At 40.3% G+C, this 25,342-nt stretch overlaps 1 protein-coding gene across 1 annotated transcript in view; it reads left to right on the forward strand.

The window, feature by feature from the left end:
• WDR7 (WD repeat domain 7) overlaps window positions 1–25,342 on the forward strand; it is a 376,393-nt gene that overhangs the window by 290,773 nt on the left and 60,278 nt on the right. The window contains exon 25 of the mRNA XM_062201720.1: window positions 14,205–14,304. Within this exon, the coding sequence (XP_062057704.1) occupies window positions 14,205–14,304 (100 nt within the window). The remainder of the gene's footprint in view (window positions 1–14,204; window positions 14,305–25,342) is intronic.

Consider the following 25,342-nt stretch of genomic DNA (forward strand, 5'->3'; position numbering starts at 1 on the left):
AGAATTTTTTCTTATTCTATTTTCTTTTATTTTTGCAAAATAAAGTTATCTTTAATTCCATTTTCCATGGATAATGTATTTTACATCACTTTTTATTTTTTGGAAAGCTTTTACTTAATAAATACAAATTTCATAGGTATAGCTTTAGGAATATAGCGGTTCTTCCCCCCATTCTCCTACTCCCTCTCCTATCCCATTCTACATTAAGATTCATTTTTAATTATCTTTATATATAGAAGACCAACTCTACACTAAGTAAAGATTTCAACAGTTTTCACCCACACAGACACACAAAGTATAAAGTACTGTTTGATACAAGTTTTACTGTTAATTCTCATAGTACAACTCATTAAGGACAAATGTCCTACATGGGGAATAAGTGCATAGTGACTCCTGTTGTTGATTTAACAATTGACACTCTTATTTATGACGTCAGTGATCACCCAAGGCTCTTGTCATGAGCTGCCAAGGCTGTGGTAACCTTTTGAGTCCACATACTCCATCATTATTTAGACAGAGCCATAACTAAAGTGGAAGTTCTCTCCTCCCTTCAGAGAAAAGTACTCCTCCTTTGATGGCCACTTCTTTCCACCGAGATCTCATTCACAGAGATCCTTCATGTAGGTCATTTTCTGCCACAATGTCATCGCTTTCCATGCCTGAAATGCTCTCATGGGATTTTTCAGCCAGATACGAATGCCTTAAGGGCTGAAATACATTTTTTAAAGATTTATTTGTTTATTTTTGGAAGTCAGAGTCCCAGAGAGAGAGGGACAGGCATAGAGAGAATCTTCCATCCGCTGGTTCACTCTCCAGGTGGCCAGGAGCCATGAGGATTTCCCATGTAAGTGGCAGAATCCCAAACATTCGGGCCACCTTCCACTGCTTTTTCTAGGCCACTAACAAGAAGCTGGACTGGAAGTGGAGCAGTCAGGACATGAACCAACACCCTTATGTGATGTTGGCATCTCAGGAGGCAGCTTTACCTACTGCACCACAGTGCCGGCCCCCGAGAAATAGAAATTTTTAAGTCAAGTTCAAATGGTTAGCAAAGTAAAATAACTTTTAAGCACTTGTGTGACTTTTCTTAAGAAATCCTGGAAGGGGTGCCGGGTTCTAGTCCCGGTTGCTCCTCTTCCAGTCCAGTTCTCTGCTGTGGCCCGGGAGGGCAGTGGAGGATGGTCCAAATGCCTGAGCCCCTGCACCCACATGGGAGATCAGGAGGAAGCACCTGGCTCCTAGCTTTGGATCAGCGCAGCACGCCAGCTGTAGCAGCCATTTGGGGGGTTAACCAATGGAAGGAAGACCTTTATCTCTGTGTCTCTCTCACTGTCTATAACTCTACCTGTCAAATAAATTAAAAAAAAAAAAGAAGAAGAAGAAGAAGAAAAGAAATCCTGGAAGGAGGTAGGGGGCATTGATACAGTGGTTTAAGATGCCACTTGGGACTCCTGCATCCCAGATCAAAGTCCATAGTCCCCTTCCATCCAGATTCCTGCTGATGCATACCAAAAAGCTGGGTTCCTACCACCTATGTGAGAGACCTAATGGACTTCTAGGCTTCTGACTTCAGCTTGGCTCAGCCCTGGATATTGGGTGCACTTGGGGACTGAACCATTGAATAGAAGACCTCTCTGTGCTCTGTCACTCTTTGATTCTCTATCTTCCAGTCAAATATGTTTTAAAATTTCAGGAAGTGTTTTTGAATGCATTCCCTTATTCAGTGTACATTAATTTGTGTCTCGTCTGTGTTGTTTGCTGGGCCAGTGCAGGCTACTCTGTTATAGCTGGCTAGTTATGCAGTCCCTGCCTTCAAAGACCTTGAAGCTGGCTTGGCAAAGACAGGGAGGTGATTTGTGAATTATCACAAACACTATCCTAAGAGATAGTGTCCAGCATGCACAGAAGAGTCTAGTTGCTATGATTGGACTGGTGATTGTGCATAAGAGGGAGCTGGTGATTGTGCCTAAGAGGGAAGAGAATTGGTGAGACTTTACATGAATTTTTAAAGTGAGTACTGTAGATGTTTATCTGGCAAACAAATCCTTCTGACTCCAAACTCTATGCTTATTTCCAAACACAAAATTAGCTCTCATTGAATGAAATACTGACTAAATGCTATTGTGAATTTCTGACCAATGAATCAATGATCACTTTGCAAAAATCATGCTATAAATACCTTTACATTGCATGTTTCACTTCCAAGAATGAAGAGAGTCTGAAGCGATCTGTGTACACAACTGGGTAATCTATTTAATGGCTCAGCTACTCTGACTTCTCAGTAGATATCAAAGGCAGTGGTGGCAAGGACAGAACTGACTTTAAAGAACTAGGGGTGAAACTTTCTCTTGTTTACTTTAATGAGTAAATCACAGGAGTTTTAATAGCACTGACCTGGAATTTTGAAGTGTCTTGTATTTTGTTTTGCTGGATTTAACTGAGGATCTTTCAACTGACCTGTGTTGTAAATCATCTTCTTAATATGTTTTTCCATAGGAAATGTGCTATGTATTAAAGTACTTCTCTTCACATGACTAAATCATTGCTTACTAACAGTTGTCTCATTAAGATATGCTGGATCTGGGCCATGTCATGTAGGCATTACAAAGAGTGAGGCTGATCCATTTCTCCTGTCCTGGGGAGGTATCAGTGGAAGAGAAAAAAGGGACACTAGAAGAGCTGCAGGACAGTCTATGAAATAAAATAAAAGCATTTTGAAAAAGTAAGCTATATGTGAGTACCGATATTCATGCATGAGCATGTGTATATAAGAAGAGAAAAATGATCTGAAAAGACACACTCCAAGCTATTTCTGGTGGTTCCCTGGAACGGCAGGAGGGAATAGTGGTAAAAGGTAACTTTCACTTGTGAACCGTTTTTCATTTGTGTGGGTTTTTTGTTTTGTCCAATGTGTATGAATTCGTTCAAAATTGGATCTAGGAATAATTGAAAGAAATAATAAATAGTCATTGAGAAACTGTTGGAGCTATGACTCAGGAGGTGCCCCCCAAAAAATTCCAAGATAAAATAAGTATTTTAACTTTGGAACTAGACGGAAGAGTTAAGTCTGTATTTTCAGATGTAGTTTACCTTTTCTTAAACTCTGTTGTGAGGAAGACAGACTGATTGATTTTGCTTTTTGAGTGAAAAGCTGAATCAGCTCTGTTCACCCTAAATGGGCACTTAAAATCCAGTAAGGAAATGAACTCTTTCTACTTTAGAACAGTGCATGAGCTCATTTTTAAAGAAACTCCTCCAAACCTGTGGTTTGTTCTTATCCCATATGGTGTTCACAATGATGAGATGGAAACAGCTTCTTATCCTAACTTCCAGTAAAATTTTTAAAATAGTAACCAATTAATGATATAATTTAGATAATAAACAATTACAGATGTTACTCTTTGCTCACGAGTAGAAATCCCTCTAGGAGCCAGTGCTGTGGCATAGTGGGTAAAGCCTCCACCTGCAGTGCTGGCATTGCATGTGGGTGCTGGTTTGAGTCCCAGCTGCTCCACTTCCAATCCAGCTCTCTGCGGTGGCCTGGGAAAGCAGTAGAAGATGGCCCAAGTGCTTGGGCCCCTGAACCCGCGTGGGAGACCTGGAGGAAGCTCTTGGCTCCTGGCTTCGGAGCGACACAGGTCTGGCCATTGCAGCCATCTGGGGAGTGAACCAGCAGATGGAAGTCTTCTCTCTCTCTCTCTGCTTCTGCCTCTCTGTAACTCTGCCTTTCAAATAAATAGGTAAATATTTAATAAAAAAGAAAGAAAGAAAAAGAAAAAAGAAAGAAATCCCTCTAAAATATTCTAGTTCATTTTTCTGCTTCTAAAAACTCCTCAACAGATGGCGCGTCTTTCAATATAAAAAGTCTTCATGTTAAAATTAAAATCTAGACCTTCCAGTAGTATTCCATATCACTGTGCAACAGAAAGAATATTTAAAATGACATGGAAAACCAAGGTCCATGTTACTCATATTTCTTTTTGAAAATTTAGACTGGAACTAAAATTATCTGAGGTTATTTTCAGATTATACTTGCAAATCACAAGTTATCCTAAAATATACAGATTTAAAATATTTGGAGCATTTATTTCTCCTATTTCTTAGTATGTCATTAGTCAGTAATTATTTGCCCTAGAAAAATAGCAAAATAACTATAGCCTATTTATTCTTTCTGTAGTAGCTATTCAAAGACGATAATGGTGATGATGGTTTATGAGGTTGACATGTATTTACTATAGTAATTGCTTATACACACCTGGCAGTGTTCTAGAACCTTGCTTGTATTAACCTCTCCCCAACTTCACAACAACCATAACAAATAGAATTATTGTTCCCATTTTACAGATGGGGACACTGGGTGCACAGACAAATTAAGTAACTTGCCCAGGGTTATGCCATTAGTAAGTGCAAAACCAGCTGATAGGAGACCTGTTTCTCAGTTATCATTCAAGATGTGTGAGGTATGTTTCCCATCCCCAGTCCAGGAAACATTTCCAACCTTTCTTTCCCCACCTCAGTGACAATGTACTTCTGGCAAGTGTTTTTTGGAAGGAAAATACTTCCCTTATTAACTACTCAGCAAGAAAAATGTATGGACTATTTGCAATGTATAAGACTGGGACTTGATGACTCTGGCTAGAGCTGGCCCAGTATCCATCAGCATTCTACACTAATGGTATCCTTCATTGGAATGAAGCACTTCCTGAAAACAATTATCCACCCTCCACAAAATTAGCAATACAGCTTTTTCAGAGCTGCAGGCTTTGCAAGTGCCACTTTCATATCTATAAATCTTTCAAACTTATTAGCAGCATGGAGGCCTGGAATTCTGGGAAATTTCTAGAAGCATGTTCTAGAAAATGCTTTGTCCTATTCAAAGTGCTACCCCTTGATTGTAGCTGTGATGTCTCTGTGGGCTGTTGACCAATGCTCAAGGAACCTGCTCCTGAATCTTTTAGGTGTGACTCTCACCAAGTGGCCTTCAGAACTCTTGGAAGGGCCAGTGCTGTGGCATAGTGGGTAAAGCTGTTGCCTGTTGTTCCGGCATCCCTTATGGGTGCTAGTTCAAATCCCAGCTGTTCCACTTCCAATCTGGCTCCCTGCTAATGTACTTAGGAAAGCAGCCGAAGATGGGCCAAGTCCTTGGGCCCCTACATCCACATGGGAGACCTAGAAGAAGCTCCTGGCTCCTGGCATCAGCCTGGCCATTGTCCCCTTTGGGGAGTGAACCAATGGATGGAAAAGTGATTCCTTCTCTCTCTCTCTCTCTCTCTCTCTCTCTCTCTCTCTCTCTCTCCCTCCCCCTCTCCCTCTCCCTCTCCCTCTCCCTCTCCCTCTCTCCCTTTCCCCTCTCTCCCTCTCCCCCTCTCCCCCCTCTCCCTTTCTCCCTCCTTCCCTTCCTTCCTCCCTTCCTCCCTCCTCTTCCCCCTTCTCCTCTCCTCTCCTCTTTTTCTCTCTCTGCCTCTGCCTCTCCTCCTCTGTAACCCTGCCTTTCAAATAAACAAATAGATTTTAAATAATTCTAATAAAAGAACTCTTTGGCATCCCATAGGGACTAGCCTAGGCCATGAGAATAGCTAGTTGTCACTGGAATGTTCTAGGGGTCAGAGTGACCTGCCCTACTGCAGAAGTCCTCTTCTCTTTCCTATCAACCCAACTTGCCTGTGTTTGGGGCTCAGTTCTTTCCCCATGGTTTACTAGAAACCTGTCATGGACACCTGCCTCACTAACCAGCATGTAGGATGGATAAAGGGATGCAGTGTGTTGTTGATTTGATTTTAATTTTTCTTTATATTAGTCATGAAAACTGCATGCATATCCTACAAAGTGTAACCAAGTGAATCATCCTGTAAAGTCATTCCATGTAAATTAAAACAAAAATGTGGGACAGGCAATTGGAGTAATGGTTAAGATGCCACTTGGGATTGCGGTACTGGGTTCAGGTCCTGGTTCCTGCTAATGTGTACCCCAGGAATCAGGGGTGATGGCTCAATTATTTGGTTCTCTGCTACTCACATGGGACACCCAGATTGAGTACCTGGCTCCTAGCTTTGGCCCCATTGCAGGCATTTGAGGAGTAAACCAGCAGATGGGAGATCTCTGGATCTTTCCTCCCATCCCCTCCCTGCCTCTGTCCCTATCCCTTTCAAATAAACAAATGAAACCAAAATGTGATACCATTTTTGCACTTGTTGACAAAAAAAATGGGACGTTTGATAACACCAAATAGGAGAACTCTTTTAATGAGAGTTGAAAGCAATTTGGCATTGCCTACTAAAATTTAAATGTGTATGTGCTTTGATCCAGCTTTGGCAAATCTATCCTACAAAAATACTCACCTAGGTGTTCATAATGTAAATCAAATGTCCCTCAGATTAAATAATGGGAACACTGCAAGTATGAGAAATGTGTCATCCGTGTGTACACACAGGAGAGGATGTTCCAGGAAGCACTAAGGGACGAAAACTAAGTTACACAATAATATGATAATCTGACACCATTTTTGTGCTAAAAGTTAGAAAAAGCTCTCAGAAGGTCCTCCAAATTGTTAACAGTAGGAGAAGGAGTGGTGATTAGTGTTTTCTGAGTATTTTACAACTGTATGTTGCCTTAATATTTTTAAAAACATTTATTTACTTATTTGAAAGGCAGAGCAACAGGGTGGGGCAGGAGGATGTGGAAAGAGACAGAGGGGGAGAGAACTTCCATCCATTGGTTCACTCCCCAAAAGGCCACATCTGCTGGGACTGGACCAGATCAAAGGCAGGAACCAGGAGCTCCATCTGGGTCTGCCGCAGCTCCATCTGGTGGCAGGGACCCAAGTACTGGGACCATCTTCTAGTGCTTTTCCTGGCATGTTAGCAGGGAGCTGGATCAGAAGCAGAACAGCGGGGACTTTAACCAGCACTCCAATATAGGACGCCAGCATCTCAGGCAGTGACCTAACCACTCTACCACAGCACCAGCCCCTGCCGTAGTATCTTTCTTAAGAAAGAAAGTGAGTAATTCAAGTTCAGAATTTTTAAGTCGGGGCCAGTGCTGTGGCATAGTAGGTTAAGCCTCTGCCTGCTGTGCCAGCATGCATATGGGCACTAGTTCAAGTCCCAGCTGCTCAACTTCCCGTCTAGCTAATTGCTAATGGCCTGGGGAAGCAGTGGAAGATGGCCCAAATCCTTGGGGCCCTGCACCTGTGTGGGAGACCCAGAAGAAGCTCCTGGCTCCTAGCTTTGGATCAGCCCAGCTCCAGCCATTGCAACCATCTGGAGAGTGAACCAGCTGATGGAAGACCACTCTCTCTGTCTTTCCCTCTCTCTGACTATTACTCTGCTTCTCAAATAAATTGATAAATTTTTTTAAAAATTCAAGTCAATATTTAAAGAATTTCTAAAAATAGCTTGATAAGAATTATGTGCAATACCTCAGTTACTTAAGAAAATTCACATAAAAATACAAAAAGTTCATATACAAATATTGATGACCTGGTGCACAATACTCAGTAAATGTTAGCTACAAGCAGTAGTAGTAGTTTTAATTAGAGAATTGTGTATTATTTTAGGAAAAAAGATAGTTATATTCCATACATATCTTAGGTTTGAGGTGCTTTCATATTAAGCTAGAGGTTAATTTGAGATTAATTGATGTGTGCTTCTCAATTCATTTTAATGCTCAAGGGTATGGCATACAGGAGCAATTTAACATCCTGAGGTCATTGAAAGTCACCAGAGTCCTTAGGTAATTTTACAGGTTTCTGTCTTTCTCTCAAATCATATTTCTGCTGAGGGTTGCATGTTTTCCTTTTACTATCTTTCCAAGCTGACTTTTAAATTTCACACATTTTCTTATTTGCGGGCCATTTTTAGTAAAGATGAAAAATTCATCAACTCAAGGGGAACTGTAAATGGAGAGTGCCAAAGTTATTTAGAGGCTCAGGTCTTGGGGGCTTGGCAAACTCCCAAGCAAAGTGATTTGCTCCAAAGTAATTTGCTGGGCCAGAGTGGACTCAGTTCACGTGGGGTTTCAAATCATAAGCCACTAGCTTGTGAGGTGGGCACCCCACTGTGACTCACTCTTTAGTCACTGAAGTCATAAATGTGGCTTTGGAGAAATGGGTTGTATCACTCCTTCCCGATATCCTGTCCTCATATTTAATAATGATTAATGAGTGATTATTTCTTTTCATTGTGTTTTGTGTGATAATGCCATGTTCATTGTAAGTTGTGTACAATGATATGAATATTTGGAAAATTCTGAGAATTATTTTGATTCTCAGGACATTTGTACCAAAAAACATATTTTATCATTTACATAATTTCAGCTATTTATATTTGCCTTCTTGAATTTTAGCCCATATAATCTTTTCTAGTTCCTAAAATATAATTAAATATTTTCTATTTTGTTACTGCCAGCCTCATGCTAATGTGGCCAGGCTCCAGAGGGACCTTTATAGATAACTTCTTTTAAATTTGCAGTTGTTTGACTCAAATAAAATATATTTTTAGAAGGGTCGTGCAGCAGCACTCTCATTTGATCATGTCTGCCTCACTTCTTGGACAGGTTTTATTTCCTTTATTGGTCATTTCAGTTATGATTTTAGACTCTGTTAAGTATTCATTGAGAGGCAGGTGTTCAGCCTAGTGGTTAAGACTCAGGTTAAGATGCCATGTCCCTCATCAGAGTGACTAGGTTCCATTCTCAGCCGTGACTCGAGTCCAGCTTCCTGCCAACACAGACACTGGGAGCAGCAGTGATGGCCCAAGTAGCTGAGCCCTTGACCTCCATGGAGACTTATATGAAGTTCCCAGCTCTCAGCTTAGTTTCACTCTATCCCAATCCCAGCCTTTGTGGGCATTGGGAGAGTGAACCAACCGATGGGAGCATTCCACTTCAAGCAGTAGGAGCAGCAAGTGTCTAAAATCCCAAGTGGGAACCCTATGAGCCTATTCAACAGAGTAAGAAAATCACTCTGGCCCGAGCAGAGTGAGATAAGGGGAGAACAGATGCCTGTGAGCAGTGTCAGGACTTTGAAGGACAGCTGTGAACCCAAGAGGGCGGCCATTTGACTCAAGGTTGTCAGGGCTCACTCTGGCTGCATCTGGGCAACAGCAAAAGCATTGAATTTAGTGACTTTCGACTTTTGGGAGGATGGCCACCCCAGAAAGAAGTATATTTTACACCCTAACACCATTCCACTTCATTCTTTCATCTGTTAGAGGGGTAATGTTCCCACTGGCTTAAGAGAGTTTTTCCTTGTGTCCACCTAGTAGAGGAGAACTGTTGTTCTAAGTTGAATATAATAGAAAGATTCTTGCCAGGTTATTGACCACGAATGATACTCACATGCTGAACTGAAGACTGAGATCCCTTTCCTAAAGGCTCAGCACACATCATCTTACATGACCCCAAAGATTAAACATAATTCAGGCTTTCCATGTGGAATCAAGTCCAGACTAGAACAATATTAAATAGGATAATGGACTCTACTGTAATCCACTGATTCCTTCTAGGACTGGAGCAAGTAATACAGATCTTACAATACTTTGTCTTGACAGTCCCCAAATGGAGAATTTGTTCAAGGAGAAGGGTAGACGAAAACAATGGGGCCTTTGGAAGCCTAGCAGTGATGGGATCACTGCATACAGTCCCCACAGTGGATCCCTGCAGAGTGACTGCATGTAGTCTAGAGATGCCTTCTCTTAAAAGGGCCACCGTTAAAGGAATACAAAGTTTGACGAGAAAACCTACATATCTGTATATAAAGATAATTAAGAATGAATCTTGGGGCCGGCACCATGGCCCACTTGGTTAATCCTCCGCCTGTGGCACTGGCATCCCATATGGGCACCAGGTTCTAGTCCTGGTTGCTCTTCTTCCAGTCCAGCTCTCTGCTGTGGCCTGGGAGGGCAGTGGAGGATGGTCCAAGTGCTTGGGCCTCTGCACCTGCATGGGAGACCAGGAAGAAGCTCCTGGCTTCGGATCGGTGCAGTGCTGGCCATGGCGGCCATTTGGGGATGAAACAATGGAAAGAAGACCTTTCTCTCTCTCTTTCACTGTCTATAACTACCTCTCAAATAAAAATAAAATAAATGAATCTTAATGAAGAATGGGATGGGAGAGGGAGTAGGAGGTAGGATGGTTTGGGGGTAGGAGGGTGGGTATGGGGGGAAGAACTGATATAATCCAAAAGTTGTACTTATGAAATTTATATTTATTAAATAAAAGCTTTCTATTAATAAAAGAAAATGTAGATAAAACATGCCATAAGACCTTCGCTGTCTAGAATTCTTGAAAATATTTTTTTAGAAGCATTACTCTAGTAGTAAATTGTGAAGAATGAAAAATGCAGCCCTGTAATATATAGTCCTTTCAGGTAGACTAAAGATTTGATACCAAGAATGCCTTTGATGCTTTTTTCTCCCATAAATAATGGTGTTTGTAGATATAGAAGGATGAGGTTAATATCCAAAGCATAGAAAACGGGCAGTATAACCAAAAAAAACTTTAGATTTTAGTTTAAGTGTGATTTGTCCAAACAAATACATTTTACCAATGTTTTGTTTTGGAAAAGGTTATTTTGGGAGTAATTGTATTCATTTTACAGAAGGATCTTGGTGATACAGCTGTTACATTTGTACAAATAAAAGATAAAATACCCGTACAAATTTTATTTTCCTGTGGTTATTAGCTTCCACAGAATAAATATTTAAAACATTTGTTGACAACTATAATCTATGTTGCACTAATAGGAAATATGTTCTCTGTGTATAGATATAGGCATAGATACAGATACTGTGGTGCCTTAATACTTAGACCACTATATAGATTGAATGTTAAGACAGTAAATATTTTGCAATTCTTCTAAATCATTTTCATTTTCAAGTCTAAGAATATTAGAGTTTGTTTTTTTAGTAGAAAACTTTTATTTAATAAATATAAATTTTAAAAGTACAGCTTTTGGATTATAGCAGTTCTTCCCCCCATAACCATCTTCCCAGCCGCAAACCGTCCCAACTCATACTTCCTCTCCCATCCCATTCTTCATCAAGATTCATTTTTAATTATCTTTATATACAGAAGATCAACTCTATACTAAGTAAAGATTTCAACAGTTTGCACCCACACAGACACACAAAGTATAAAGTACTGTTTGAAGACTAGTTTTACTATTAATTCTCATAGTACAACACATTAAGGACAGAGGTCCTTCATGGGGAACAAGTGCACAGTGACTCCTATTGTTGATTTAACAATTGACACTCTTATTTATGACGTCAGTAATCACCCGAGGCTCTTGTCATGAGCTGCCAAGGCTATGGATGCCTCTTGAGTTCACCAACTCCAATCTTATTTGTTTATTTATTTATTTATTTTTAGTTTTTTGACAGAGTTAGACAGTGAGAGAGAGAGAGAGAGACAGAGAGAAAGGTCTTCCTTTTTCCGTTGGTTCACCCCCAAGTGGCCGCTACAGCTTGTGTGTTGCGGCCGACACGCTGCGCTGATCCGAAGCCGGGAGCCAGGTGCTTCCTCCTGGTTTCCCACACGGGTGCAGGGCCCAGGGACCTGGGCCATCCTCCACTGCACTCCCGGGCCACAGCAGAGAGCTGGACTGGAAGAGGAGCAACCGGGACAGAATCCGGCGCCCCAACCGGGACTAGAACCCGGGGTGCCAGCACCACAGGCGGATAATTAGCCTATTAAGCCGTGGCACTGGCTCCGATCTTATTTAGACAAGGCCATAATCAAAGTGGAAGTTCTCTCCTCCCTTCAGAGAAAGGTACCTCCTTCTTTGATGGCCTGTTCTTTCCACTGGGATCTCACTCACAGAGATCTTTCAGTGAGGTCATTTTTTGCCACAATGTCTTGGCTTTCCATGCCTGAGAAACTCTCATGGGCTTTTTAGCCAGATCCAAATGCCTTAAGGGCTGATTCTGAGGCCAGATTGCTATTTAGGGCATTCGTAATTCTATGAATCTGCTGTGTATCCTGCTTCCCATGTTAGATGGTTCTCTCCTCTTTAATTCTATCAATTATTGGCAGACACTGGTCTTAATTATGTGATCCCTTTGACACTTAATCCTATCTTTATGATAAGTTATGAACTTAAACTCATCACTTTAACTAGTAAGATGGCATTGGTACCTGCCAACTTAATTGGATTTGGAGTCCCATTAAGTTTTTAGCTTTACCCTTAAGGGTAAGTCTGAGGGAGCGTGTCCTGAACCGTACGTCCCCTCCCTCTCTTATCCCCACTCTTATTTTTTAACAGGGATCAATTTTCAATTGGATTTAAACACCTAAGAATAATTCTGTGTTAATTAAAGAAGAACATTAGAGTTTGAATGCAGATTCAAACTCTCTACTGAGATTGAGTAATGATGTTTTGGATAAGTAAACCTTTAAGAAACTCACTTTTTACTAAGCATCTAGTAGCTTCAGGAGCTTTATATTTTCTTCATCCTTCAGACTAACATGTAAGGAGGACAGCATCATTCCTGAGCAAATCAAAGCCTAGCAGGCTGACATTGTGGCATGGCAGGTAAAGCTGCCACCCGTGACTCTGGCGTCCCATTGAGACTTTGAGTCCCAGCTGCTCCGCTTCCTATCCAGCTTCCTGCTGGTACACCTGGGAAAGCAGAGGAAGATGGCCCAAGTTCCTGGGCCACTGCATCCCTATGGGAGACCTAAAGGAAGCTCCTGGCTCCTGGCTCCTGGCTTTGGCCTGGCCCAGGCCTGATCATTGCAGCTATTTGGAGAGTGAACCAGTGGATGGAAGATCTCTGTCTCTCTTTCCCTCTCTTTGTGGCACTGTCTTTCAAATAAATAAAAAGAAATCTTAAAAAAAAATGTCTTCTGTGGGTGACTAAAAATGAAGTATTAATCTTCCACTAAAGAGGAAAGAGTTTGTCATGGGGGAAGCTTAATGATAGGGCTTACAGATATCATATTGTTTATTCTATTACTTATCAATAAGTTGCAAACAAAGTTTTAAACCTAAATGATTTGTTTTACAAATGTATGCAATGTATGTCAGTGCCATGATGTCTGAGAATGCCAACATGGCTTGGTCAGAATGTCCCTGGTTTCAAAATGCTCACACATTAACACATCTCTTGCTCAACATCTCTTCTTAGAATTTCAGAAATGTTGTCCCATGCCGTAGTAGTTTTTTACTCTAAACGTACCTCAAGGAAGCATTAGAGAAGTAGTATTATTTTTCTGTTGTGTTGTACCTCCCCACCTTTCATTTTCTAAAATAATAACAGAGAAGTAGATCATGTGGAAAGAGGCGAGGAAGGTGGGGTGCAGCTGAAACAAAACCCTTGTAAATACACTCAGGGCAGACCTCGTGTTCATCTGGGCAACTCATACTGCAACCATAGAACTAGTTAATTGGAAGGTCTATTTGAAAGATTCAAAATCATACCTTAGGTAACATTTCTCATAATTTTTATTCTTCAGAGCCTAATCATTTAGACGTGAAATCAGCCCAACAAAATAAATTAGGAATTAAGTACTTAATCCAGTTATGAAATATAGAAAAGTATAAACAATAATTCAACTGACCTTCAAACCATCCTCTCTGCATCCTATTTTTATGCAGCTCAAAATAAATGTCAAATACACTTACTCGTACTGCCTTTAGCTGCAGCTGTGATTTAGATAAATTGGTAAATATGGAAAATCTCAGACATTCGCAGGATAACTTTTTTTTTTCTGGTGGACAGCTTCCTAATTTATCTTAAATTACTAATATGAATTCAAGCATAAAATTCATGGAGTCTTTTTATGATTGTTCTGCTAGAAATTATATTTTATTCCTTAATAGTATTATAAGCCAGGAAAAAAAATTAAATGTAAGCCTTTTCCTCTTTCCATTTCATTTCAAATAGAAGTATTTTCATAATAGCCACCATTGCAAGGCTGGACTTTCATGTTTAATCATTTTTGCATTTGTCAAGGGTATTTGTGATTATGAAGTGGTTTCTATTGAAAACAATTCACAGGACTAAATGATTCTCTGTGCCATTTTTCTTTCTGTTGATTTTTTAAGAATGACTAAAAATAAGATATTTTTGGAAAACCTTAATAGTATTTGGAAATGCCTGTTGGAGCTGGCTTTAGCCTTTGAAACATGCTGCTGTCTACTTCCACGTGCAGGTCAACTCACCTGGTTTTTGTTTTTGTTGTCCTTAAAATGTTCAATTCAGGTTCTACATGGTCAGCTATTACGAGCGGAATCACAGAATAGCAGTGGGGGCGCGGCATGGTTCAGTGGCCCTGTACGACATCCGGACTGGAAAATGTCAGGTAAATAAATCATTGTGACTTCCTCTCCATAAAGTGTGGAAGTTATTGAAAGGAGCGAGAGCCTGGCACTTCACCAGTTGACGTGCTGAGCTGCTGGAACATTATGGATAATGCTGAAGGGATCAATAGTTTAATGAAGGACTCAAAGAATATAGAGCCCTACTGTCTCTATTCACTGGGGCTGAAGGCTGCCCCAGATGGTTCAGAATGAGGTCCAGCGTAAAGGGGCGCCACTCACAAGCTGTTTCACAGTACATCTTGGCTTGTTTTAAACACAGTTTTGGATTTTCTTACCTCATGATGTGTTTCCTGAAAAAAGTTTGACGGTGCATTATGATGACATAATGATTGACAAAAAAACTTTCTGTGTAAGTCCAATGAGAATTTGATAATTGTAAGATAGTACGCTAGGAAGAAGTCACAAAAAGAAATCACAATAGTGTCTGGTTTCACTCTGTAAAAAGGAAGTTGATGCCCTATTTGAAATAATATATCACCAAAAGTACCATTGTTACAGCTTTAACACTTTTTATACTTCTGTGACACTTTACTGTTTGTGAAGCATTCTTCTTGAGTTACATTTGATGTTGATCACTTGATTCTGAAAATTTTACCAGCTGGCTAGAGTGCAGATCTAGCTTCACTTTGATATAAGGGAATTGACACTCAGAATTTTAAATCACTTTCTCCCAGAGTTACACTGTTAGTGACAAAACCAGTACTGGACTCCACTGTGAGTATGATGAATTTATAAAATTCACTAATAAGCTTTATACCTTGGGAAAATTTCTTACCCTCTCTGAGCTGAAGTTTTCTCATTATAAAAATGATAACAGAAATAATATATTATTATTTTAATGAAACATGTTCAAGAAAAATGCATCCAAACATTGGTTGAAGCTAGAAAGGCAGACTTTATTCAGAGGGCCTTTGCATGGACATCTTGTGGTGGGAGAGAGACTGGACTCAATTCCCAATTCCACAAGGACAGCTGGGGATTTACAATCTAGGAGAGGGTGGCATCCCTGGGTGGAAAAACTAATATCAGGAAACATCAAGGGTAAGCAGTTTCTGGTTTATCCGATTTGATAGGATTATAACAGAAAGTAAACCAAAGTGGGCAGAAACTAAAGGGTAAGGGTATTTTGACAGCATGTGTCTGTCAAGTAGTTAGTACTCAGTAAATATTGACTATTACTATATTAAAGTAAGCTTGGAAATACATTACATGTCAGTTAACTTACATTAATTTTAGGGAATTATCAAGCTCAAACTGGAGACCAGGGAGTGCTGGTAAACCTCACGGCTGTGGTTCACTCTCCTCAGTTGGGAGCACTTTGGTGGAAAAGTTGAAGCAATGTTGCCTCGGGCCTGTGCAGATTTCCTTTCTAAAGGCTGCCGTGCTTGGGTGTGAGACCGAGTCCGCTGAGTGTGGAGATCACAAACTCAGATGCAGACCAGTGGTTAAGATGCTGCTGTGCTGCGGACTTTGTTTTTACTCAGCAGCCATTAGCGATTTAGGAATATACCTGACCTGAATTTCCCTTAATCAAAAACAAAAAAAGTGACAAATTCCTTACAAAACGCTTAAATTTTGTTGATAGGCAGCATTCTTGCCAAGCAGGTGAATTAGGGTCCATAACACCACAGAGCTGGAGGGGTGTGTTTGGTTGAATCAGGAATGAAAATCCTCCCTCTAGCAATATTTACCTTTAGTTTGGCAGGCATAGCATTTCTCACTGATTTCTAGTTCTTTTTGACTGTGTTATTGGTGGTAACTTCTGGGTTCTGTGCAAGATTCTCCTAGCCTTAGGTTAGCTCATTTTCCTTACAGTTTGTACTATGCCGTTTAGAGGCGTCTCATCCATTCTGAGAAATCAAGGCATTTACTTCCTTATTATGCTTTGGCAAAAGGCTATTAAAAAAAAAAAAAAGCAGTGATGCATGAGAGAAAAAAGAGACTTTAGAGAAATCTTGGTTTTGAAAGTTTTCTATATCTGAAATTATTAAAATAACTTAATTGTTCAAAAGTTTATATAAGTTCCTTAAACCCATTCTCAAAGCCCCATATCGTGTAATGCTTGATACACAGTAGATGCATAAATAAGGATTCTGAGTCTTTAAGGTACAAAATACATTAAGAAACATGCTGGCTTGATAAATGCCTTAATTTTATCAAAACTATTAATTTGGGCACAGCTCTGTTTTATACATAAGAGTCACCCTCTGAAATGCTGTTTCTCTGTTGAGATAATAGGATAGCGTTTCAGGAATAGCATAGAAAACCTGTCTTATGAGTCATGAAAGATATACCTATATTTCTGTAGGAGTCTGCGATCAGGCCTGCCACAGGCCAGATAATGAAGGGAGGAAAATAGACACAAAGATTGATTGTATGTATAGACCTGCAGTAACTGTGGTCTAGCTACACTCCCATCCGGAGCGGGTAGTAAATTCTGGAATGCTGACATGTGCCCCATCACACAGCAGTGGGCCCATATTGTGAGCTCCTCTGGCCTTGCAGCTTCCTTCCTCCATGTTGGGATGGGTGCATTGACCTCTGAACTTCAGTTGCACCTTCATGCCAAGAGAGGGAAGCAGCAGAAACCTGAATCCATTTGCTTTTTCCCTTTCCTCTTGCATATCCTATGCCTTACTCTTTGCTAGTTTCAGTAGTAGGCGGAGAAAGCAACCCTGAACTCTGTCAAAATCTATTTTTGCCAGTTTTTGGACTCTGACTTACTCTCTCATAAGAGAGAGTTCTCCAACCAACAGGAACTCACCAACTAGTCCAGCAATGTTGTTATTTAAATGCATCTGCTGACCATCTACCTAAATGCATGAGAAAACTAGACTAATCATATGTACCTTAAGGCACATGAAGGGTCATCAAAATTTATGGAAAATGTATATTATGAAAAAACTACACATGGAGTTTAAATTTTTTGCACCAGAACAAGCTCATCTTTTAACTCCATTTTCCATGAATGTTCTGAAGGCGCCTCTGTATGGAAGATTGCCTCATTGTTTGTCTCTTCTGCCCTCTTTCTCATTTTTTTGTCAAACGCAAAGGCATTTTGAGGGAAGGTGTTAACAGCTTGTGACATGCAACTTCATTCCTTATGCCTAGTTCTATGGGATCTGGATTTTCTAAAATCTGGGGAAGTTCCCTTTAAAAAAAAAAAAAGCAATTAGAGTCTTGTGCAAAAAAATAAACAAGCTTCATTAGCTTCTTGTTGTCTCCTAACTGACTTCCCGCTCTTGCCAGTTCTGTGAACATCCCTTGATTTGCATAGCACCATTGTCTATCTTGGGTCCCATTTTACTGTCTCATTGGCTGGGTTTCTTAATTTATTGGAGTACCCTAATGTTAATTCTTATCATTCTAACTACCTAAACACATTTCTTCTTTTGTCTGTTCGTTATTCCAACTGGCTATAATCCTATACATTATGAATAGACTCTGACTATTCCCTGTAAGCAGGTGAGACAAGTCAAGACTATAGCCAGGGCTTGAACTCCAATTCTGTGAGTTTTAATGATTTGATAGTTGGTTCCACTCTGGTATCTTACTGTCTCAAATTCATTGTCTTAAAAATATCTCTCTGGCCCCTAGTTTGTATCCTTTCTAACCTAGCTCTTCCTGTTAGTGCCATAATAACAGAATGACACCACAATAATCCTGCATTTCCTCTACCCACCTGCTTCCATGGAATTGAGTTCAGCTAACTTTCCCTTGGCAGTGTACCTAGAATCTACTTTCTCCTCCTGCTATCAGCATAAATTTGGACCTTGAACTGTTCTTCAAGGCCTTTGAGATTCTTGTTTTGATCATCGTACACACATAATCCCCTCCTCCTTTGAACTGGGTGTCACTCAGTGACACCACCCTCTCTTCATTCCTTATGTTAGTCCTCCCAGTGCTTCTTTCTGAAGAAGCATTCAAAACTAGCTGTTGGAAGATGCATTATAAACACAGCGAGGATTTCAGGAGATGCCACTTCCAATCACATGTGTCTTTTGATCATATCAAAATGTCTGTTCTCACTAAGTATATTCAGTTACTGTGTGATCATGGGTGAGGCACTCCAGTGAACAAAAATGCTGAAGACAAAACCCATGTTAAAATCATGACTATTGGCTCTGTTTCTATTGACATTTGTTTTTAACTTCCTTTTGACTTTTTTATGCTTCTTGACTTTATATAACTCTCCTCCAACTCTTTGCTAACTCATATCCATGTGTCTTACTCAGAAAAATTATAGTTATGTCTTTGTTGGTGTTTATAATATGCCAAATTTAATATTCTGTCTAAACTCAATTACCAAGCTATTTATTTCCTCTTGCTTACTGCTGGGATTCAAGTCCTTGTTCAGCTTCATATTAGTTTTGTGGCTTTGAGAAAGGGACATAAAAACTCTCTGTACTTGAATGTCCTCATCTGTAGTGCAGACATTATAATGCTCATAGCATTTTTAGAAGAATGAAAAGAATAAATACACATAAAGCAAATATGAGCCAGCAAGAAAAGTTTTAGTTAGCTAAAATAGTACTTTCAGGAAATGGGGAGGCTTGGCAAGATATATACAGAGTGTCAGTATGGGATTGAAAGCAACTTCTGAACTCTCTGTGATACATTTAACTCTGGCAGGCGTGCTTAAGGTACTTGGAGATACCCGAAGCAAACTCAGATTCAAGACTAAAACAGAAATGTCAGCACACACACCTATATAATCAGAAGTTTGGAAAACAGTGTGTTCTTCTCTCTAAAAATAACAAAGATTTTACTTCTAGTTAGGAGGAGCAATGGGCCTTGGGGATCTTGTGGACAGTAAGATTGATGTTTCTTTAAGACCGAGTTTTGAGCTTCAGGCACAGTTTTCACCGAGTAGAAGTCTATAACGCTTATACATCAAGGGCACTTATGTGGTGATTGCAAAAATTGCAGTGAGAATTGACTACAGTACTTAGTCAGACAGTGACATTTTAGGTATTTTCTCCCTGCTCTTTTCAGCAGCTGGTTTTATGGCAGGTGCTTCCCATGACATTCTGGAGCAACAGCCAGAAATATGGCGTCAGGGGTGATAATAAGATGAATGGCTGGAGAAGACAATGGCTTCCTGACACTGAGTTGGAGAATTACCTAACAAGCATCCTGTTTTAAAAGTGAAATGGTCTCTAGAGAAGAACCTCTGAGAAACAGAAATCTGGAATAGTACTAGATATTAGACCACCCTTTATTGTGAAAGTTTAAAATACTTAAAAAATATATTTGTAACTGGCTGTGTAGAGGAGTGTTTTGCTACTGTTTGTATACCCCATTGCTCCCTGAGTACTTCTTATGTCTGTGTTATGGTTTGGTGGCAGTATCCAAGAATCCTGTACCATGAAAGATTAAATTCTTCATAATAATATCTCATGAATTAAATCCTTAGTAATAATCTGTAATTTGAAATACACAGGGCAGAGTCGGACTACTACCAACCCAGCAGTTATTACAAGCATTTCAATATCCTTAAATAGGCTAAGATTTATTTTGATTCTCAAAATTCATTTCATCTACATTTCCCTACATGCCATTCACTCTTCCACCTGGCTATCCTCTTTTCCCCACTTAGCACTTAAAGACACAGAGAGGGAGAGAGACAGAGACAGAGAATAGGGTGAGTGTTTAGCATGGTGGTTAAGCCACTGCGTCCCCTACTGGAGCGCCTTATTCTAGTCCAGACTCTGCTTCTGATTCCAGCTGCCTGGTAATGTGCACCCTGGGAGGCAGCAGATGCGGGCTCAAGTACTTGGGCTCCTGCTACCTCCGTGGAGACCCAGATGGAGAGAAAAGAATGTAGAAGTCTATTTACATTTCCTAAAAATTACACATTTATGTAGTCTCCCAAATTAGGAAACATTAGGTAGGAGAGTCATGGTATATTGAATTCATTCTGGATTCCACTGCCTTGTATTCTTTTTGTCCATTGTCAATATGTTAGGTACTTAGAACACGACTTGGTCAACCAGTAGTCATTTGACACATATGAATTATAAGTAATCTCAAAACATACATAATGAGGACATATGTCTCTAGTTTATGAAAGATTGTCAAGAGATGGTAATTTAAAGGGTCTTGTTGTTGAGGTTTGGTAGCTGCTGTCCCATGGAGGCAGGGGACATGAGCAGGACAAGGTTCATGAAGAGTGTGACGTTTGAATTGAGCCTTGGGTGCATGTTCTTTTATGCACACATGGAGGAAGAAGGCTTTCAGGAAGAGAATGAGACAAAAGAGAGAAACATCTTGTAGCTCCTGGTGCATTCCTAGAATGGTAAGGTCTCATTATGCTTGCAGAAAAGGTTACTAGGGTGTGTGAAGGTGTGGCGGAGAAGGCTTAGAGATGATACCTAATAGTTGGGAGGGGTGCAATCAGGGTTACCTACCCTGGACAGATGCTTCATAGGTTAGCACTGGCAAACTCAAATGCCTACAGGGCCCAAGTAGTAATGTAAATGAATAAGCAATAAGCCCACCTAGTTCACTTTTCCCGTTTTTGACAGTGCCATCCAAGAAATGTATCTCTTTCTAATTCTGCCTATAAAACAGCAATTAAAACCTTTAATGAAATGCCAACTCTACCCCAGCATTAGAGAGAACATTGGGAGAGGTAGAGATTGCAGCTAACTGCAGAGCACCTGCTCTGTATAAGGAGATTAGCTAGGTCTTTAACCCTGTTGGTTTTACCTTGTGGAATGATGGACTTAATGTTGCCTCATCTTCTGTTTTTTCAAGATAAGTTGAAAATCTGGATTTTTATTTAAATATTTCTCTATCTTGAAATGCTAGTGAATTATTGCAAAAGTTTTTAGAGCACATAAATCAGTGCTATGCTGAACACGTAATAGCACTACATTCAGAGAAGCCACTTGAATTTTAAGCAGCAGAGCCACAAGATCAGATACTCAGTTTTGGAAGATCACCACCAATATTGCTGGGGCTGAACTGAAGAAGGTTTGCTCATGGAGGGTGTGATTGGCATCGGTGGTGGCTGGTTGAAAAAGAGGTGTGAGAATCATGACTTACAGCAAGTAATTGTGAGCAGCCTGGATGTATACAACATATATGTATACATATACAGATTTATACTGTAATGAAGACATTAGAGTAATATCTTTTGAGACAGTTGGAAAAAGAAGCACTATACTCTGATAGGGAAGACAGGCACATACAAGGAAATACTTAATTTAAGAAAGATTTTCAAAATACAAATTATAGAATTGCTTGGAAAGATTTGGAAATTATAGGATATTTCATCTGCAATAGAAGTCACAAATGTGGCTTTACATTATTTATTATTTCATGTAACAAACCATGCAGCAGAAGCTAGGGAAGTGAGTGCCAAGTAGTTTCATCAGAGATTCTGGTCTTCCTGGGGAGCCCTGTTGGGCTGTAGGAAGCCTCTTGGCCTCTTAGACTGGATGCCTCAGAACATAAGGTGGCTGCAGCCTGTGTCCAGGGCACCAACCTGTGGCAGAGAGGGGAAGTATCAAAAGCAAATACAACCTCTGAGGAAACCTGTTCTCTTGTGTCATTGACCAAAATTGGCTCACTTATGCATTTTTGAGCCTGTTGCTGGCAGAGAAGGGACTGATCATAACTAATTGAGATTCACTCCTGAGACAAGAGAGGGCGATCACCTTCCCTGAACTCAAGGGGCTTCCAGAAGGCAACTCATATTGGCCTCCACAAGGGAAGCTGGTGACAGGCAAGTGAAACGGAGAGACAGTTGGCGTGATGCCAAGACTTTAGAATAGATCTGGGTTTGGGGACTTGCCCTTGTACTTACTGTCTTTGAGACCTAAGACAAGTTATTACCCTTTTTTGAGCCACCTTCTTTGCCTGCAGGGTAGGAATAATTTGAGGTTTTCTTGAAGATTAATTGAACTAATATATGTAAGATATTTCAGTTCATGGCTGTAACATTTTAAGTGCTCAGTAAATGGTGATGGTAGGTTGATTAATGGTCATCTTTAAAGGGCAGTCCACTTTTGAGTTTCTGAATTTGAAAGAGAATATTTGTCTTGGTTTAAGAACAAAACTGTTGGGGCTAGTGCTATGGCAAAGCAGGTAAAGCCACCATCTACAGTGCCAGCATCCTATATGGGCACCAGTTGGAGTCCTGGCTGCTCCACTTCTGATCCAGCTCCTTGCTAATGCCCCTGGGAAAGCAACAGAAGATGACCCAATTCCCTGGGCCCCTGCAGCTATGTGGGAGAACTGGAAGAAGCTGGCTTCTAACTTCAGACCAGCCCAACCCCAGCTGGTGCATTTGGGGAGTGAACCAGTGGGTAGAAGACCTCTTTCTCCCTCTGCTTCTGCCTCTCTGTAACTCTGCCTTTCAAATAAATAAAATAAATCTTTAAAAATAAAAAAAAAGAATGAAACTCTTATCACAAAGAAACATTTTAAAGCTGAGCAGATACCAACAGGGAAATTACTAACAATATCAGCTTTCCCTTATTCTTATAAAACAGTGAGCTGAGATGGGACAGGGCAGGATAAGCCTCCAGGATCAGAAGCTCTGATCCGTTCCCAGCCCCACTCAGCTGCCAGCACCCATCTGCAGTAGGTCAATGCGCTGAGAGCCAAGGGTTGCAAACCTTCCAAGGCCCACGTCTCTCCCACCCAGCTCATCTGTGGTCCTGCTGTAGTCAGCTGTTAAGAAGCCACACTTGAGGACCCAGTCCATACTTAGACAAAATTTGTATTCATTCCTCTGAACCAGTTTATTTAAGCAATTCTTCTGCTCTTTAAAGTAACCTCTTATTCTAGAATATTCAATAAAGTGAGAAATGTATTGAAACCCAAGTTTACTTTCAGTGGAAAGGCAGAAGCAAGAAAGCCACTGTTATGAGCAGCGACCACATCCAATTAAAAGCTTCATTCTTGTGTACACTGAAAATGGCTCTTTGTAGCAGTGAGAAAGCCAGCTCCCACAAGCCTCTTGCGTTTCTCTGGGTGAACGTCTCAACAAATGGCATTGTTACTGTGTTGCTGTAATTTATGTAAATGTGTTGTCAGAGATGAATTAAAACGTATAGTTATAAATCTACAAGGACACAGCTGTAACTCACGCGGATTTATTACTGGGAGACATGTATATCAAGCCTCTGGAATTACTGCCTCTACTGTAGGCAGAGGTTAAAGAAGGTAACAACTTACATGCCATTCTACATATCCAGCAGTTTGTCATTCATTGGGAGTGGTATGAATACAAAGTACAAGCAGATGGAGTGTCCTTCACCCAACACAGTCTGATCCGTAAATTTCTGCTGTAAAAAGCATTCCCAAAGGAAGAGCACCAAATGGGGAGCCAGAGAATTTAGTCTCAGTCCCATTTTACTTGCTTTGTTACTTAGCTTTTCTAACCCTTTTTATTATCTCTAAGACAACTCTTCAAAACCTGTTAATCCTACCTCAGTACACTCTGCATGGCTTTTTTGAGGTAATCGTGACTCCACGCATTCAACATTTATTGAGTGCCTACTGTGTATCAGGCACATAATTATTTTTTAAGCTGAAAGAGATAATTTTGTCCAACACCCATATTTTTGCAAAAAGGAAAGTGAAGCAAGGATGAGGAAGTACTCTACCAAAGGATGTGAAAGGACTTTTGAAAATGGCAAAGCTCACTCAAGGGGAAATAATCATTAATTGTGATACAAAGCCAGTGCCTCCTTTATATGATCATGATGTGTGTGTTTCATTTCCCATGTATTTCCCATGTCTTTCATTTCCGTCAGTTTAGGAGGTTCTTTTATAACATTTCACTTAGCATTGTCATTTATCATTGTTCTTTCCAAACCAGGTGACATACCAGAATCACGTAGGAAATTTCAAAATAAATTCTGCATTAGACTCTCTGAGTCACCAACCCAGGCATCTGCATTTTTATGGAGCACTCCTCAGCAGACTGGAGTTTGGAAACTCTGAGTTTCCTGAATAAAATAACAGACTGTATGAGGCACAAATAACTCATGAATTATTGTGAATTAATGTCTAACTCCCTGAGGCCTGTAGAGTCAAGTAACTGAATTATAAGGAAAAATAACTTACCTTAGATCTAGAATCATGAAGACTGAAATGGAGCCTCAAGATGAGTGGAATTTGATATTTTTTTAATATCCTTATCGAAAATGCAGTATAACAATTACATAAAAGAAGGTTTAGAGGGGAAAAGACCATCATAATTCCCCAAATTTATGTTTATACATTACTTGTCATCTATGTATTTATAGATATTTGCAGTCAATCATTTTAAAAATCACTTTCTTAACTACTACAACATGCTTTTAATTACATCCTTTGTTAAAGTTGTTTTTGTTTGTTTGTTGTTGTTGTTATTACTGTTGTTTTTGTCCCTGAAAGAACAACAAAAAAGGAAGAAGGTGGGGGAAGAAGAGACATCTTTCCATCCTTTGGCTCACTCCCCAAGATGCTCACAACAGCCAGGGCTGGGCCAGACTTAAGCAGAATCCCAAAACTCCATCCAGATCTTGCATGTGGGTGGCAGGGACCCTAATATTTAAGCCATCATCTGCTGCTTCCCAGGGTATGCATTAGCAGGAAGTGGGGTCAGAAGTGGAGCCAGTACTCAAGTCCCCGCACTCTGATACAGGTGGCAGGTGTCCCAGGTGGCATTTTAACCACTGTGCCAAATGCCCACCTATTCAGTCATAGTCTTAGATACCCGTATGTTTGCTTTGAAATATTACCTAAAATCAAGATCTTTCTACCTGGAATTGTTTTCTCTGTCCTAAGCAGCCTTAAGTCTGGAATCCCTAGATTTTTGTATTGCATTTGAGAGTATTCCCTCTACGTGACTCTAACTGACCCAGCCACCACTTTAATCTACCTCTGCTGAGTATACGCAGCCTTCTTTTCTCCCCACAGTCCCCTTTTTGGTGCCTTTTCTATTCTTCAGATTACAACAAGGGGGAGCCTGTGTCAGAGAAAATCACTGACAGAAAATGTATTTATGGAAGTCACCAA

This window comes from Lepus europaeus, chromosome 9 (genome assembly GCF_033115175.1).
Source record: "Lepus europaeus isolate LE1 chromosome 9, mLepTim1.pri, whole genome shotgun sequence".
Classification (NCBI taxonomy): domain Eukaryota; kingdom Metazoa; phylum Chordata; class Mammalia; order Lagomorpha; family Leporidae; genus Lepus; species Lepus europaeus.